At 37.1% G+C, this 19350-nt stretch overlaps 1 protein-coding gene across 15 annotated transcripts in view; it reads right to left on the reverse strand.

Moving 5' to 3' along the window:
- Nucleotides 1-19350, reverse strand: part of MAST4 (microtubule associated serine/threonine kinase family member 4) — a 569247-nt gene that overhangs the window by 102530 nt on the left and 447367 nt on the right. For all 15 annotated transcript variants that reach the window (XM_055367639.2, XM_031003271.3, XM_055367638.2 and 12 more), the window contains one exon: nt 12677-12765. In XM_055367639.2, the coding sequence (XP_055223614.1) occupies nt 12677-12765 (89 nt within the window). The remainder of the gene's footprint in view (nt 1-12676; nt 12766-19350) is intronic.

Below are 19350 nucleotides of genomic sequence, written 5' to 3' on the forward strand. Positions count from 1 at the left end.
TCAAAATCAAAAGGGTTTGGGTAGCAGAATTTCTGAGTTACGTAGTAGAAGGAGGTTTCTACACTAAAGTATAGTCCTCAATGTCTGGCAGGAACAAAAGTGTGACAGGCTCTGTAGCCTCCTGCAATAGTTCCTTCTTCATTCATCTCACTGACGTCATCAGGTCATCATGATGTCACTGGGTACAAAGCTCCTGGAAGTTTAACACAACTGGCTATTGTTTCAGCTAGGGAGAGCATACTGGAGAGGTACTTAGATATGTGTAAAGTTATCTTGGTGCCTATACAACACATTCTTGATGCTTATTAAATGTCATTTGCAGCAAGCATTAAAGAGCATTTCCTGTGGATACAATCTCTGGCTTCTAGGGCCTCAAAAATCTAAGTAAGGAAATAATGGAAAGCCCAACAACACAAATACAAGACAATAAAAGGCCAACACTTGAAAGAACATTTTTCTTGGATTAAGCTGAGAAACTAATCAGAGTTGATCACAAAGATTCATGAATAATGCTATTCACCACAGCATTACTTATAAGAACAAAAATACTGGGAACAGCCAGAATGTCCATTAGGGGGAGGCAGTTATGGCACTTTCATAAAATAGAATATTTTGTATCTTTTGAAACAACCATTAGGGGAAAAAAGATATTTAATGACATATAAAAACAGTCAAAACATAATGCTAAAAGAAAATGATATAGACATAAAATTATATTTATGATCATACATTTATATATGTATATACAAATGTATATATATAAATCATGTTTATACAAATTTATGTAAGGATGTTATATTATAATAGATATATAAAATGCACAGACATACATTCAAATGTTAAGTAGTTAATTCTGAGTAATGGACAAGAATATAGATGATTTATATTTATTTATTTCTATTTTCTTTTATTTTTTAGGGGGACAATATAGATGATTTTTCAATTCTTCTTTGTTCTTATATTTTCCAAGTTTTCTACACTGAATATATACAGCTTTTGTAAATAGAAGTTTTTAAACATATTTTTAAAAACATCTAAAATAGTTCATATTTTTTTCAAGCAAAATTCATCTCTCCCCCCTAAAACTATATGACTGTTCTTGTATTTATACACTTCTAAATTTTATCCACCTCTCTCCTCCCTTGACTAGGGAAACCAAAATATGCTACCAACTCCAGTGCAGAGTGTTGATGGGCTCCTCCTCCCCAGGCTTGAACCCTCTAAACTTCTGGGTTGCCACAGTGTGTGCACACCTGAACACTTCATGACAAGCTCTGCAATTACCCACTGTTACTCCAAACATGAAAGCTTAGAACTTCAAAGCCTGCAGTTTACATGGCTTTTGTAGAGAAGTACTCATACATTGCTGTAGTCAGTTTTTAAAATCTGCATTAAAGCATCATAAAGCTGAAGCTACAATTATGCCAGAATGAATAAGTTCAAAGATACAGATATCATTCCTGTACATGATATTTAAATGTGCCAAAAAAAGAAAATGCTTTTTAGCATATATACTTGATTTTGAGATACAGACTTCTAAACTTCCCTTACTGGTTGCCTGATGGGTACAGGTCACTGTGGCTGTGTTGAGCATTCAGCCTTCTGTCTATGGCACTGGGCACTTAATGAAGACAGCTGGCTGATCCCCACACTAACGGAGCCCCTGCCTCAAGTCCTTTTGTCTCTGTGGAACAGTTAGTTTGCCTGTGATACAAATCCACACTCTCTCACCAGCTAATGACTGGAGGAAGACAGTCTCTATTTACATACAGCTGAGGATTTCTAACTCAAATTCAGAGATAAACCTGAGAGTAAACTGCTGACGAGTGAGCTAGGAGCAGAAAAGCCAAAGCCACAGAAATCACTGTGACGGTCACCGAAACTGTCCCGTCAGAGACTACCATGTTCTCAAAACCACAAGAGTGAGAGGCGACTAGGGAGAATTTTAAATGTACCTTTTACTTTCTAGGTGGTCACTGATCATATCTTAGAACAAAAGCAACCCTAGACACAAGGCAATTTCTCATTTTCAACTAGCAGATGAGAAAATTATTTTTCCCAGTTTGAATATATAAACTTTTAGGGATTTAGAATATATATACTAATACATTGTCATTTATACTATTTATTAATTTAGACATTTTAAGCAATAAATATGTAATTACATGTTGCACCAGATTTAAATCTGAAAATGTCGAGTACAAAAATGGACAAAGTAGATAAACCAATTATTTTAATTTCCAATTGTATTTTTTTGACAAAATTTGATACTAAAAAGATTATCCTATCTCAGTAACTTCAAGAAGTTGACTATTTTGAGACTCTAGTTTTTCAAGAGTTCTTCTCCTCTCTAAAATTTATAAGAATCTCTTCTCACAGAAAAAGTAACTTCAAGAATTCCCAATGTTGATTTTCTGTCAAAAATAGAAAGTTTTAGATTTCCTTGCTTTAGGTGAAGCACTGCCCTGTTTGGCTGCTTTTTGGACTTGGCAGGTTGTATATCAGTCTCACCTTGGCAACTAAATTATGGAAGAGTTTGAAAGGCAACAGCCTCCATTCAGCTTAGCAATGGTTGAAATGGATTATATTATGGACAAGGCAAATGAAAGATTTGCTAAAACTACTTTCAAAATAAAGTAATTAAGATAATGTATGATGTGCAGGGCTTTGTGGTACTTCAGTATTAAGGAAGAGTCCCTCTTTTGGGGGAAAGTAATCCTTGACTTGCATTAGGGCACATGCTGCATTTTTGGTCCTAAGAGTCAAATGAGTCTTTGGCCATTTATCTATAAACAATTATTTATTCTTTCAGTGGACATCTGTGACACACCTGATAGGGCTGGCTGACTTGATGTTAAGATGGACACCTCCCTCATTGTGGGCACCCGTCTGCTCTTGGATTCTATGGCACTGCATTCTCCACCTTCCCTCCTGCATCTCAGGTTTCTGCTTCTCAGTCTCCTGCTGGCCATGTGTCCTCTCAGGACCTTAAAATGTTAGCATTGTAGAGCCAGGCTTTGGCTTCTTCTCACTCCAACTCTCCTTTCAATTATTTCTTCCCCTCTCACTATTTTAAATACCATCAGTGAATTAACGGCTTCCAACTGACATCGCCAACACAGAGGCAACCTCTGAGTTTCAGACCTATGTAACAACAACTGCCTATTTACATCACTTGAATGTCTCATGAGCAAATTGGCCCAATATGCAGCAAAGTGAACTCTTAAGTATGACCTCTGATTCATTTTTCTTGTTTCTTCCATCTTGAGAAATGTCCCGTCCAGTCTTCCATATTCTCCGCAAGCTGGAAGTCACCTTTGATCAACTCTGTCTCACCCTACATCCAATCTTTCTTTAAGGACTGTCAATTCTAACATGGAAAATATGTAATTAACATCCAGCTGGGACTTCAGCAACCAACCCTAGCTAAACAAAGTCCCCAGTGGATACACAAACACAACAAAAATGCTGCAAAATTGTGATTGAAAAGCAAAATTAAACAGAATGAAAAACCTGCCCTATGGGTGTCTGCCCAGGATGACCCATGTTCTTACAAAAAAAAAAAAAAAGTTGCTACCACTTTTGTTAACATGGGGGAGCTTCAAAATTAAAATTAGGCATCAGTTTCCAACAGCTTTAATTTATAATAAAGGAGAGAATAAAAATCTAAATCAAAGGCCATTCAGATTAAATTCTCTTACACCCAGAGATTAGGGAAATATGAACAATGTCATTGAATTATTACTAGGAATAGATTATACATCAACATTACAGACTTCTTAAAGGGCCAAAATGATAAACGAAGGGCACAGGGCAGATGGATCTGCATAAAGGAATTAACAAAGACTAATGATGTTGGTATATACACCCGATTATTGACTTGACACAAAGCAACACCCCAGACTAGGAAAACACATTTACTGACGTCAGTCCATCAGATTTTATCATTCTTTTCCTTAAGCAGGAAGGGCAAGATGTGTCATTACTTAAGTAACAATTGGCAATTACACAAAGGCTAAGGACAAAAAAAAAAAAGTGAGTACAGCATGGAGCATAAAGATGGTATTCTCCATAATGCAGAGAAACTTATTAATGAAATGAAATCACAGAACAGATGCACTGTGAAATGATATAGCTTGGACATACACACTATAAGAAATCTGATCTTGGGGCTCAGTGAAAAAGGTTTTAATAAAATTAGATGATTCCAAGATGATGCTCTACCCATGGCTGACTAAAGGAATCACCTGGATAAAGTTTAGCCACATGATTTGCCTATTTTACCAACATAAAATGACACTCTACAAGGAGGACAGCAAGGTGCCCTAAACTGAAGATAAGGTTTTACAAGTTGATTTTGTTGAGACTGACATATTTTTTTTTTTTAAAAAAGGAAATGTATGATGTCAGAAATCCCTTTGAAAAAAACAAAAAAGAAAGTTAATATTATTTTAAAGAAACAGTGGTTATGTGGGGCACCAGGAAACTTAATTCCTATTAAGGCTAACAATTAATTTGTTATGACTCCGTGAGCACCTAATTTTCCTTTGTCCTATTCCCTAAATTTAAAGAGGCAAGGGAACTATTTGTCTTGTACTATCATGTCTATGCAGCCAAAGGAGGTCATTGCCTTGCTGAATGAACATTTTTATTAAAGATCTATAAAGCAGGTTCAAACATTTGGGAAATAATATTTCAAGCATGGAAAATCTGCTGAAGGCTTTTGAATGAAAGTCACAAAATAAACACAACAAAGGCAATATTTCACTCAGGGCCATGTCTCCAGCCTCACCTTTTTTTTGGGGGACCGTCTTGCTCTGTCGCCCAGGCTGGAGTGCAGTGGCGTGATCTCGGCTCACTGCAGCCTCCGCCTCCTGGGTTCAAGCGATTCTCCTGCCTCAGCTTCCTGAGTAGCTGGGACTACAGGTATGTGCCACCACGCCCGGCTAATTTTTGTATTTTTAGTAAAGATGGTTTCACCATGTTGGCCAGGATGGTCTGGATCTCCCAACCTCGTGATCCGCCCACCTCAGCCTCCCAAAGTGCTGGGATTACAGGCGTGAGCCACCGCGCCCAGCCCAGCCTCATCTTATAAAGAGAATTCTTTCACTGGCACCTAAAGATCATTCATCTCTGATGACTAAATTGTTCTCACCAGCAAACTAAAATTCGTAAGTAATAGCCTCTCCTTTGAGCACTGCATGAAAATCTGATGGTACCACAAATACCTGAGCAGAAAGGTGTGTGTATCAGTCAACTCCAGGAGTCTGGGGAGGTGGAAAAAACTGTTGCAATGCCCATTTGGCTTACAGACTTCCTTCCTTTGTAGGCTCACCAATACAGTTTAGAAAGAATTCAGATTTTTTTTTTTTTTTTTTTGCCCAAGAACTTCTTCACTGCTTAGGAAAACCATCACCCTATACTGACAGACTAAGAGTATGAAAAGGTAAAGAAATGCGTCACTGATGCTGAACTTGTCAAGCAGAAAGAGGGAGGGGAAAAAATGAGATCAGAGCAGGAGATGCTGAGAGCAAGACCAGTCTTGTCAAAAAAGCAAAACTCTGTACAACTATACATAACAACAAACTTGGAAGAAATCAGAAGAAAAAAAAGACTGACAGTTTGGACCACACACACATGCACAAAATGAAAAATAGTAACTTCTATTAGTAAAAAAAAAAAAACCTCACTGTTATAAAAAGGGAAATGGCAAATTGAAAAAGGATACTGGTGAGATTATAAAAGATTAATATCAGTTCTCACTTCTTATAAGCCAATAAAATAAAAATTAAACAAAAGAGAGGGACCAAGGATAAAAATAAAGGTAAATAATAAAAGGAGATACAAATGTTTAATGAGTATGGAAAATGTCTAAATCCCATAGAAATAAAACATGTACATTACAAATAGTAAGATATTATGTTTGGCTTGTACTGATGGACTCTTCAACACTGTACTATTTGGTGGTGATAAGGGGGGAATAAAAGTTTCAACATAGGCATTTCAGTCACATGTTCAGATGGACACACACACACACACAGAGTACATACAGGAAAAAAGACTGAAGAATACAATAAACTGGTAATAGGGGTTATCTCCAAGTAATGGGTTGATAGAGGATTTATATTTCCCAGGTGATTTCTTGTATAACTTACAAACTATTAGCTTTACTGTTATAATCAGAAACTCACGCTTTTAAAGCAAACAAGCCTTGAAGATTAGAGTCATGGCAACATAGCCTATAAACTCTCTTGAAATTTTAAAATGAAACAGTCATACGCATATTAGTAAACAGGTAAGTGCTTGGTTGGCATTATGTGCCAAAATTTCAGGTTTTACTAAATCCCTTACGGCCCAACTACACATCTTCCAAGGTTAAAGTCCTGGGGCAGTAGAATATTACAAAGTTTCATGCTGATATCAAGGATGGCACTGGGTTATAATAGTGATACTCCCTAATTTGGGAGGCTGAGGCAGGTGGATCACGAGGTCAGGAGATCGAGACCATCCTGGGTAACATGATAAAACCCCATCTCTACTAAAAATACAAAAAATTAGCCAGGCGTGGTGGCAGGCGCCTGTAGTCCCAGTTACTTGGGAGGCTGAGGCAGGAGAATGGTGTGAACCTGTGAGGCGGAGCTTACAGTGAGCAGAGATCGCGCCACTGCACTCCAGCCTGGGCGACAGAGCAAGACTGTCTCAAAAAAAAAAAAAAAAAAATTGTGATACTCCCAGGAGTATCTCTGGCACACTGGAATATCTGCTTACCCTGTTCTGCCCCAGACTGTCTTCTCTGAATTCATTAGTCTGCCTTGTTTATTTTTCCCTATCTCCACCTTATTGCCAGACTATTAACTTTCAATTATTTGCATTAACATGCCTGTTTATAAAACCATTGCCTTTACCACCGTCCAATTTAGTATCTCATCTAATGAACGAGTTGCAAGATTGAGGGGAGTGGAACTGATATAGCTGAAGTGCAAGGTGAGCAAGTTGCAAACAATTCTCACGTATGGCTCAAAAAGAGACTCTAAAAGAAATCAAAAGGAGAAAGGTCCTTAAGAGTTTTCTGAAATAATGAAGATATTCTGTTAAAAAATGTACATGATGTCATACAGTTTCTCCTTGGAAACCCTCTAAGTTACAAGCTGAGTTTTATTTGTTAAGTCAAAGCCCCATGGGTGGCTGTGGAGTGGGAGGCAGAGAAGATAATGAAGGGATGTGCATGAAAATGTTCACGTGATTCGTTTTGAAGAGTGGGATTCGGGATGTTTTGTTTTGTTGCCCAAACCCCATGTGCCTACCCGAAACAAGCAGAACACAGCTGCATAAATACAGTGGTGACTAACCCTTAAGAAATGAAGTCTCTTTGTAACCTAAATCTATATATACACATAGACAGAGATTTAGGGATATTTCCTATCTTTAATAACTCCTAAAATTGCCCAACAGAAAAGTGAAACTCCTTTCCATCCTTCCTTACAGAAACCCTTTTAAAAATACATCAAAGTAGCCACCTGCAAATTCACAGTAAAACAACTTTTGAAGACACAGAAAATAGGTATTTTGGCCAACAGGGCTACATTTGCTACCTAAGCACTTTAAAAGCCTGGAGTCACTGTGTCTCAGTTTTTATCTCCTTTTCCTCTGTGGCTCATCCTCTTAAGTATCACTCTTAGAGCTCCTACTTTTACTCATTTAAATCAAAATACAATATGAAGTGCTACTGTGGTAGGCAGAATTCTAACCATGGTCTCCTCAAAATTCCAGTCCCCTAGTTATTCAATCAAAAATGAATACTACTATGAAGAGATTTTTTTAGCTGTAATTGTCCCAAGTCAGTTGACCTTCAAGTATAGAGATTATCTGAGTGGGGCCTCACTCAACCAAGTGAGCCTTTTAAAAGCAAGAGTTTTCTCTGGTTGATGGAAGGAGGAGCAGTCAGATTTGAAGTGCGAGAATGACCGGATGTGCCCCTGCTGGCTACAAGATCACAGAGGGCAGCCAGCCTCTAGGAGCTGAAAAGCAGCTCCTTGCTGATAGCCAGGGTGAAGTGGGGAACTCAGTCCTACAAAGGCAATGACCTAAATCTGTCCACAACTGCATGGGCTTGGAAGTGAGTTCTTTCCCAGCCTCCAGGTAAGAGCCCAGCTCAACCAACACCTTGATTTTGGCCTCATAATACCCTGAGCAGAGAACCCAGGCGAGCCTGCCCAGACTTCTGCCCTGAAGAACTGTAAGATTAATAAATGCATGTTATTTAAACCAGTAAATTATGAGTAATTTGTTACTCAGCAATAGAAAACTACTGCAGATATTATATTGTTTTCTTATGGGTTTTATTTTTACAGCCTTCTTTTTATTAGAAAGGCACTATGTGCTAATTTCCCTACTTTCTTATTCCCTAAACAATTAACAGTTTCTCCTTTCCTTTTCCACAAATTTCTATGACTATGCATGAATATACAAGTGTGCTTTCATCTGTGTATACACACTCTAAAACACAGATGCACATGAAATGACAACATGCAATGTTTTCACCTAACAATGTATCTTGTGTATCCTTCCAATACCAGCACATGAAAGCCCACCTTGTTCTTTGTAACAACCATGTAGTGCTGGGTTACACCCCTGAATCATTATTTACTTAACTAGTCCATTACTGAAGAAAAATTTAAATAAAAAACTGGTACCTTTCCATTTGCTAGGTACAAAAGCCATGCTATACTTATAATTTTCTGTTATTTTATGAGAATATCAGTAAGATAAATTCCTTTAGGTTAATTTGCTGGGCAAAAGGGTAAACACATTTGAAATATTCACCAATACTGAAAACCACTAACCAAAATGGTTACACTAATTCACATCAACCCTTAGATCATGGGAAAGGGACCGCTTTCCCATATCTTTGCTATCATTGAATTTTATCAATTAAAAAAGGTTTTTGACCCCATGCTAGGTGAATGATACTATCTCCTCCACCCATGGTGGAGTTCAGTGGCACCATTATAGCTCACTGCAGCCTAGATCTCCCCAGCTCAGGCGATCCTCCCACCTCAGCCTCCTGAGTAGCCGGGACCACAGACATGTGCCACCATGCCTGGGTAATTTTTAGAAATTTTGTAGAGATGAGGTCTCACTATGTCATCTAGGCTCAAACTCCTGGGCTCAAGCAATCCTCCTGCCTCAGTCTCCCACAGTGCTGCAATCACAAGTGTGACCACTGTGCCTGGCCACTTTTTTTTTTTTTATAATTGCAATGACATATCATTTCATGTTTTGTTGGCTATTTTTTCCTTATGTCATGCTATTTGCACCTTTTGCCCATTTTTCTATTGGTGCATTCACCATTTCATATCAATTTACACAATTTCTTCATGTAAACTGGCAATCAGTCATGGGCACAAACATTTTTCATACTTTGATTTCTTTTGAGTTTGTTTTTGATACAGAAATTTTCATTGTAAGAGAGGTACACTAGTCTTTTCCCTTTGGGACTTCTGGATTATTTTTCATGCTTAGAATCTTCCTGGACATAAGAGCCTGTGATTTTCTATGCCTTCTTTTCTTTTCTTTCCTTCTTTTTTTTTTTTTTTAATGAGACTGTGCTATTCACTGTTCTTTTAGGAATCTCTGGCTCCCCACAAACACTATTTTGTGAAGACATGCTCCAGACCACTGTGTATGCCAATATCTCTTTCTCCCCAGAGCACTGCTGACACCCCTACGCAAATTAATGTCCCCATCTCTACTGATACATTTGATAGGTACAAACGATCTGTCCGTGATGACTGGTGGGGCTCATGTAATCCCCACCTAAGAAAAGTAGAAAGTGCAACTTTATCTTTTAGGTTAATAAGTGCTGAGAGATGGAGGTTTTTCCTTCTCGTTTTGATGGAGATGCCTAGAAAACCTCGCCTGACACTCTGTGTCCAACGCAGGATAGAGAACATAGCAACAGAAAGGGTGAGGCAAAAGGCATGGGTGGTGAAGAGGCACTGCATGTTATCAGGATGTGAGGCCTGGTCCTGTATCGTATTCACATGTTTTTCTTCTTTTTATACAGAAATAGGAATCTACCAGACAGTAATAAATGTCACTTCTCACAGAAAGTCTGACAGGCTTCCACTGCCTCTGAGAGAACAACAACATGTTGGCTCCGTAACATAAAGAAAAACAATGCTGGGTGCGGTGCGGTGGCTCATGCCTATGATCCCAGCACTTTGGGTGGCTGAGGCAGGAGGACTGCTTGAGCACAGGAGTTTGAGACCAGCCTGGCCAACAGGGCGAAACCTTCTCTCTACTAAAAATACAAAAAAAAAAAAAAAATTAGGCGGGCATGGTGGCATGGCCTATAATGCCAGCTACCCAGGAGGCTGAGGCATGAGAATCTCTTGAACCCAGGAGGCAGAAGTTACAGTTAGCTGAGATCGTGCGTCTGCACTCCAGCCTGGGCAACAGAGGTAGATTTTATCTCAAAAACAAAAACAAAACACTCTTAGAACCTGAATGACAGGCTTCCCTCTGCCCATTCCTCTGATTAAATTCTATATTAATGTTGAAGGAGAAAGAAGGTAAGTCTATGAAAGCAAATAAAAATAATTAAAAGGATCATTAAAGTCTTCACCACATGTTCTGTTGTCTCAATATTAGAAGTGAAGAAAATCACAGCTATAAAAGATGAATCAACAGGCACATAAATGATGGTGAAATTGCTATAAATACTATAAAGAGGAGCGAGATTAAAATCTTTAAATCACAGAATTATATACTAAAAAACAGAATCATCATTCACTTAGCATCTAACATACACTGCTGCACACTGTGCTGAGTGCTAGAGTAATGTCCCAAGTAAGGTATCTGGCACTGTTTGACCCTCTGTAGGATTTTAATGACAGGGTGTAATATCAATCTCACAAACAGAAATGGTAGTAATAGAAGTAATGTATCCTCATCACGTAGCCTTGGAAATACAATGTTACCACTGCTTACACCCGCTCCCTAATTATATCCCTCTCATGCCCTCTCAGAGGTAACTACTATCATGAAATCAGTCTTTAACATTACCATGTTTTGCTTTAGGCTCTTATATTATAAAAATACATAAAATATGATACAGTGAATATATAGAATATAATCATATTATAGGATATATAATATATATATATATCCCTAAACAAAATATTGTGTGTAGCATGTTAACTTTATATGAAAGGCTTACATAATATTCTTTTGTGACTCGCTTTTGTTGTCTAACAATATATTTGAGTTTCATCCACGCAAATCTGAGTAGTGTTCCCTTGTTTTCTATGTGCACAGTGTGTTTTGGATATAACTATGCCACAATTCATTTATCCATTTTCCAAGTGACAGATCGTTAGGTTACTTCAAATGTTTAGCTATTACAGATGATGCTGCTATGAGTGGTCTAGAACTTGTCTTCATCTGTGGAAGAGCTTCTCCAACTCTAAGGTTTTACCTGGGAAAGGCCTTTCTAGATGTTAGTGGTCATTTTACAGTGTCATAATTTTATCTATCTATCTTTTACCTTTTTACTTTACCACCTTTAATTCCTTTAATTATTTCTACGGAGAAAATAAAATTTCACTCCAAAGGAGCAACTACTTTTCTCTCCCTTCTTCTCCCCAGTAATATAACAGACAACTCCCAATCTCAACTTGAAAGGCCCCTTGAGCTTAAGAACTGCTTTCTGGGTGAGAGTGGTAGCCCTGCATTTAAGGTCAAGATCATCTGAGAACACATGAGTATCAAATTAGAGTTTTCACAAGAGTACAGTGAAGTAGGGCTAAGAGCTCATTCTTCTGACCTTCATCCTTCACAATCCTGAAGATACCTTCCTATAACACAGATCCTCCTCAAAACCCTTGAAAGGGCTTCAAAGTCATACTTCCTCCCACTTCCTGACCTTCCTCTGCCTTTCCATACTTATGTTCTCTTAATGAAGTACACACATCCCACACTCTAGCCATACACTGAGAATTCCCTTTCTCTCACTCCATCTCTACCAGCCAACAAAGTCTTGCTCATCTTTCAACATCTTGGGCAAATGGCTCCTTTAAACTCTTCCAGACTTTCTTTATTGGAATTAACCCTTCTCTTCTTTGCATCGCCATGGATAGAACTTTGAAAAAAAAAAAACCAGCATATAAAGCAGTTTTCATTGTCTAGTTTTTACAGTACTGTTCTAACCTTCCTTATAATTCTATAAAGTACTTGAGGCCAAAGGCTCTCTCTTAAATCTTCACTGTCCCTAAAATGACCATCACAATATATTAGACAAGTTCAATTTTAGGGAGAAATATGCTGAACAGTTCTTAACACTAGTACTTTTCATATGAGTTATCATGTTTACATTTCCCAAGGATATTCCTAACATGGAAACCATGTCTTGTATCATCCAGGCATTTAGAAATGGAGAAAGAAATAATTAAAAAGGGACCCCATATAAAAAGGAATTCTGTATTTTAGAGTCCAAACACTGAAACAGAGAGGATAAGATCTGGGCTAACATATCGCAAAGAACGACTTAGGGATAAAACAGCAGGAAAACAAAGATAACATGTGAAGACATACCAAATATCAAAATGCATTAATTGTTTTAAAAAACCAACAAATAAAGAAATAAAACAAAACTCAAGAAATGGTAACCAATTACCTGCATGAGCAGAGAGAGGTGAGTGTGGTCGAGGCAATGCTGGTGACTGCCCATTGCCTATTAAGCTTTTCCGGTTGCTTGTTCGGCAACTATCAAAAAGAAAGAAAAAACAAAGTTTAAAAAGAATATAGCATCAATAATGTTCAAGCATGTTCCAGGTAGACATGGACCAGGTTGAGCAACCTATCTGCTCATGTTATTGTTAAAATTATTACAATTATGCATTCACTAATATTTGAGGGGTGGCTACCTCTTGAATATTACAAAATATAATGTATTCATATAGCACAACACCATCAATATTCCTCACCACCAGTGGAGCAATAATCAAATGCCTTCTTCCAGCGCTTGAGTGCAAATATGTAACATGTCATACACACAAGTGATAAATTAAAGATTCAAATCAGCAAACCACAGGTAGCATCTTTGTTGACACAAAATTTCTAATACAAAATTACATGCAATGAAGTGCAATGACATTAATCTTATAATGATGCACTAATTAAAAATCTAATTATTTAGACAAATTTCTTATTTGTGCCTTTTGTCAATAGAATAGCTGATGCCTAAGATAAATGTATCTCACCACTCATTTTTCATCTTGTACATGGCATTCAATTCTTTATTAAGGTAAATGTTCTGGAATCATAAAATCAGATCCCAGTGTATTAAAATAATAGTGATGGTCCTCTTATCCTGAGTACCCAGAGCATAGAAATAAATTACTACACATGGGCACAGGGCAACAATTTGTTCCTGTTTCTGCTAGAAGGAAGTTATAAAATGGCTAATTTGATTTCATAGTAACTTTCAAAAGCCTTAAAGAATAAGACAAATACAAAACTGGCGGATGGGTGAAGTGGATATTATCTTATTTTCATTTGCTTTTCTTCAAAATAGACTGGCACTTCATTCTCTATTAGCAATACAGTAGTCAGAGGAGGGTGGTAAAACCCAGCAAGTTACCTCATTTAATTCACCTACAACAAGGCTCAGGGCTCTGTGCTTCTATCCTCCCACACTGTGCTGCCCTCAACCACCACTGAGTTTATTGCAATGCCTTCTTAGTGCAGGACAGACCTCTGTTATACCAGATTCCTAAAACAGGAATTTTCACTGGACTTCTAATTTAGGTACAGTGAGATAACATTTCTAAATATTCAAATAATACATTTCAAAACCAAACCCAATTTCTTTCAGCAATACAGACTTGGGAGTTATCTTCTCTTAGATGTTTGCTGCTTATTATCATTTGTCAACAGTCCCATATTTATAATTTCTTAAGGTCAGGCTGCATCACTTTATTTTCCTTAGTGCAGCAATCAGCATCCCCTAGTATTATCTGTGAGTTTAATTAAGCTCATGTTTACTCAGCCTTAAAGCAGTTGTTAATAAGAATAGACTTTTGATATTTAATTATGAAGGTGGGTTGGATATTATCAACTCATCTATCAAGAAATGTATGTATTCAACCTATTAAATTCACAATCATTAAATTAGACAGTCTGATTGGTTTTAAAAGATACTGTATAATGTATTCAGTGTTAATTCAAATTAATGTCTTCTTTCATTCCAATACAGAAATATTAAATATATTAACTTGCTGATGTTAATAGAAGAAATTATAAATGACAGATTTATGTCCTGGAAATGTCAGCAAACTTCTTTCAGCAAATTAACTGAAATTCAGGTTATTATAAAAATGGCTACATTTTTTCGTGTTTAGCATTTGATCTACATCATGCATAAAGATCTTTTCAATATATTTATTGTTTATATGCATAAATAAAATTCATAAGAAATGTCTGTTAATGCAAATAATCTAATGAATATCTTAACTAGGTATATCAGTGAAATATGCTGATATACTTAAAACTAAATTTAGAAAATGTTATTTAAGAAAAACTTAAAAAATCTCTAAGAAACGTACACTACCATACATACTAAGGTACATACACTACCACAACAGGCAAAACAATGAACAATTTAGATTTTTTTAAAAATGAAAACATGAACAACAAACCCTCACAATTGCATTAGTTATTTAAAGTCTATCAAAAAGGGGTAGAAAAGTGATTTCAAAAATGTGATTCAAAAAAAATATCAAAAAGAAATGTCTAAATAAAACCCCCAAATAAAATATACTTGTTTGGTCAATATACAAACAGATTTACATTACAGTCATCCTGGGTGCATATACTCCTCTATACAGATTTCTAATCTTTATAAATAGATGATTCATTATGAATGCAATGTAGAGTGAAAGAAAACAGGCTACTTCATCTATGAATACACGAGCAAGTTAAAAGAAGAGAAGTTAAAAACAAATTACCTCAGAATTTGAACAGTTTACCATATTTAAGGTATGGGTAGTATGTTACACAAAACAAATTATCGAAGGTATATCTTATTGACAAATGCCATGAATAATCAAAGCATAATTCATCACTGAAAGAGTCTCCTCTTTTTTCCTTTCAACATGAAGCTAGAGATGATATTAAAATTACAACAGACTTGGAACTTTCTGGAATCTCTCTCAACAATGAAATAGAAAACTTTTAAACATCAAATGATCCCAAAGTAGCAAAGCCAGTGTTTATATAATATAGGCTGATATATTTCCATATGTACATGAAATAAATCTCTATACTTATGAAATGGGGTCTTAGCCTTATGAATGAATTTGTTGCTAAAATTTTCAAGGGTAGAGGGACACTTTACACAGCATTTCATTCCCAAATACCTATATCTTGATATATATATCTAAATACTTTTAAAATCCTAGGACCCTACTGAGATATTCTGTAGAAAACCTTTCCAGGGTACAGGAAGGAAGAGTCATCCAATCTCAGTATTACCTGCTTCTGGGATATCTGACAGTCACCTAATCTTATTACTCTAAGTACCTGATTCCCAATAAATGAATTAAAATCTGCACTTAACTCCAACAGTAAGAAAACTTCAAGTGGGTTAGAACTGCATCTGTCACCGAGGTTGCCACAGCACCTGGCAATGCCCACATTAATAATAACATTGGTACAAAATGCTGAGCTGACCTCTGTCCTCCAGGTATCACACACTTTCCTGCCCATGAAAGCAGAAGTTTATGGCACCTGCACGTCAGGCAGTCTCTCCAGGTGTTCATGGCCACACCTACTCATTTAATCCATTAAATGATAAAACAGTGGAAACATCTCCACTCAGGCAAATTAAAGGCTCCTTCCTTTTCACCAGCACAACTAAGTCAATTCTGCCTTGCTTTTTTTTTTTTCAAGCAAAGTCACCCAAGGGAAAAACAGGTGATGTCCGACCAGATTAACATGAATACTACTTCTCCTGTAGCAGAAATATCTTCTTTATAACTCACCCTTACCTAAGCATTTGAGCTTGTAAAGAGTTATCTCCAGTTTTCATCCTCAGGGATACAGGCACATGACCGCAAAAATGAAACTAAAGAAAAGTTATGAACTCAAATTGCAGCTATTCCATCCCCAAATACATTCTTCTGACTTCATTCTTCAACAGCTAGAAGCCATTCACCATGCCCATGCTCCGATGTGAAAGCCCAACATGAGACTAACCACTTCCCACAAAGTACCCTCTATCAGTTCTCCAGTTGAAGCAGCACATGGAAAAACTTACTTTCCTGTGGGTAAGTTGCACAGTTTGTTCTCTAAATTTGGAAAGTGACAACTATTGTTCTATTAACACAATGGCACAGAGTCACTGCTTGCAAATTCAGAATTTAGGCTGAGAAGACAGTCATATAACAACTTGAGACAATGGCATAAACAATGGATTAGGACAGGAGCTGATGATCACAAGTATTTATTTTTACTTCATTTATCTGGTACCTCCTTGGGAAGCTCCTCCTAGGGGCAACTGTGAGACACAGAAAGATAACTTAGACACAGGAGCACAAGAAATGCACCTTGCTGACTACAGAATCTGAGAAGAATGGGAAGGGGAAAAGATGTTCTGATGATAGGACCTTGAGGGAGGAGGACTGGCTGCCCCTGAGGGGCAGGAGGTGAGCAGGCATGGACAGAACACTGCATGTAAGAATGTCACAGCTGAACAGGTGCTTGGGTGGAGACGCTTTGGAGTGACATGAGGTCACCACCAGGAAGTGTTTTATTTGTCTGCATGGTTTTTGCTCAGGCAGGTGAAATGAGGACTGAAAGAGGCACCACACCTGCTCCCTGAGTTCACTATTACCATCGCGAAAACAGTTTCACAAGGAGCTTCTCAATTTCTTAATTACTGCCAACAGCACCTCCCATTTGCTAAGAAGGTGAAGAGACAGGCCATGCATTTCATCATCTAAGTCAGGCCTGGCTCAGTGTGAGGGACAAAGAGGACTATGGGCTACTAAGCTGGAGGCAGGTGGGAAAGGAGGTGTATGTATTTTTGGTTCCAAGTACCCCATTCCATTTCTGCAGAAGTTGTCCTTATGCTCTGTGCTCCATAAGAAAGGCTTGGTGGGACCTGTAAAAGTTTCACACCTGGGTTTGCCACTTGTCTCCTGGCAGAAGAACCTGTTAGCCATCCCCTACCAGGTCTCTGAAAGCTGTGAAGCCCACTAGGCTGTGGCCTTTTCCAATTACTCTGAGTAGCTGAAATCCAACTTAATTTTAAATTACATTCACTTTGAGACATAAATTCTGATCATTTCTGACCATGGCAAGAAAAATGAAGAGAGGAAACCCCGACAGGCAGTGATTTTTACATTCACAGCTGACTTGAAAGGTCAACATTCAGTAAAAAATAAGACTAACCACCATTGAGGGGCAGTAATAATATAGTGAATTGAGTAAGAGGGGCCCCGGTAATTCTGGAAAGCTAGAATTATTACTTTGTCCTGATGAAAATTTGATAAATTTGCACAGGAGACCCATCATAGACCAAAGCTTTACTGTTCATGAACATCTGCTAACTATTTCCTCACACCTTTAGAGAAGATGAACATTTGAATATTTCTTAAAGAAGAAGGCTGAAGTGGAAGAAATAGGGCATGACCAGGAGGCAGAAATTGTCTAGCTAACGTGGTAATGCTGCATAAATGTTATGAACTAAGCAGCTTTCTGTCTCCATTTCTTCACAATGAAGGGATTGAAACAGATGAGATAAATATTCATAAATTTACTTTTTTTGGTCTCAAAAATTTTAATAAAATAGAAAAATAATCCAACAAATCCTACCACACTGGAACAAGCAACTGTATCATTTGTGCTATTTGTTTACAATCTTTAAAAAAGATATAGAAACTAGAAAGAGAACAAAATGTACTCTCTGAAGTCCAAACCAATAACATATTCCAGTCCCCAAAAGGCAACTACTGTAAGAACTGGGGCTTGCAGCTTGCCCATTCATTCTTGGTATGGTAGTGTATATATATATATATATATATATGCTATGTGTATAACCACACTATATGTGTGTGCTTCCACTTTTCACTAGTAGTATCACATAACAGGAAAAACAGAGATTTGAAATTGTACAAAAGAAATTAACAGTTACCTTTTAGTGGCTTGTTGGGCTTTGTATAGCAGACGATCCCTGGGAATTATTTGATTCTGTAAAGGTATACACATTGTTTTTCTATTGACTAGGTGATTTAAAAACTCTGTAGAAGCTGAAGTTAAGTAGAAAACTGGGAGTAATGCAAATGATTCTCATCCATAATAATGTAAATGAATTTTATCTGAAGATACAATTAATGTCCATCCCAAGGAAAGATGACCTCAAATATTTACTATCACTGTCCTATAAGATACTAATTTTGCATCTATGAGCAAATTTGTTTCATAATTCCTGACTATTTATGTATATCTATTAATATATGTCTGATTTTAAAAAATCTCTTTGAACCTGTTTTAATATGTTACTGCTGCCCTCACTGACATGTTAAACAAAATATTTGATACATGTTCACTTCATATTTGTATGACAGTCATGTTTTTGACTTTTGGATGAATTATACTTTTGGATGAATGTCTACAGAATTAGATATTCTGTAACTTACTTTTTTTTCACTCAACATTATGTTTTTGAGGTTTAACCATGGCAACGTAAATATGGGTCTAATTCATTCCCTTTTTAGATTATTCCTTTGAAGCAAATTTTAGGATTCCTAAATGCACTAAAATTATATATCATGGACATTTCTTTTTCCTCTTTGCAACATTAAAGATCTAGAACTCTGTGCATTTGATTGAAAAAGCTTTGAAAAATGTCTTTGATAAGAGGCTTTATTTGAAAGAAAAATTATATCATGCAACATAAAGCAAATATTTCTTAAAATCTTTGGACACCTCTTGCCCAAATCCTGCTTATTGCTGCTTCACCTGGATATCTCTATTTTTGCCTACATTCTGTTGTCTTCTCCCAGAAATAACTGTCTTTCTCATGTAAATCAGTTGACCCTTTCTTTCTAGGCATCTTCAAGTCTACATCTCCACCACTTTTTCTGAATAGCACAAGGTCACACCTAGTAGCTGGCTGGATAAGCACTATTCCTCCTTAGAAGGCAGCAGAGACAAACAACAAAGCTGTTCTCTGCCTTTGTCACACACCCTTTGCTACTAATGTGAAGTTAAGAAACTCGCTGGGATCCTCTTCCCTATGGCCCATGAAATCAGAGCTCCACCCAGGCTTTCATTAATTACTTCAAT

The sequence above is a fragment of the Gorilla gorilla genome, chromosome 19 (assembly GCF_029281585.2).
Source record: "Gorilla gorilla gorilla isolate KB3781 chromosome 19, NHGRI_mGorGor1-v2.1_pri, whole genome shotgun sequence".
Lineage (NCBI taxonomy): Eukaryota > Metazoa > Chordata > Mammalia > Primates > Hominidae > Gorilla > Gorilla gorilla.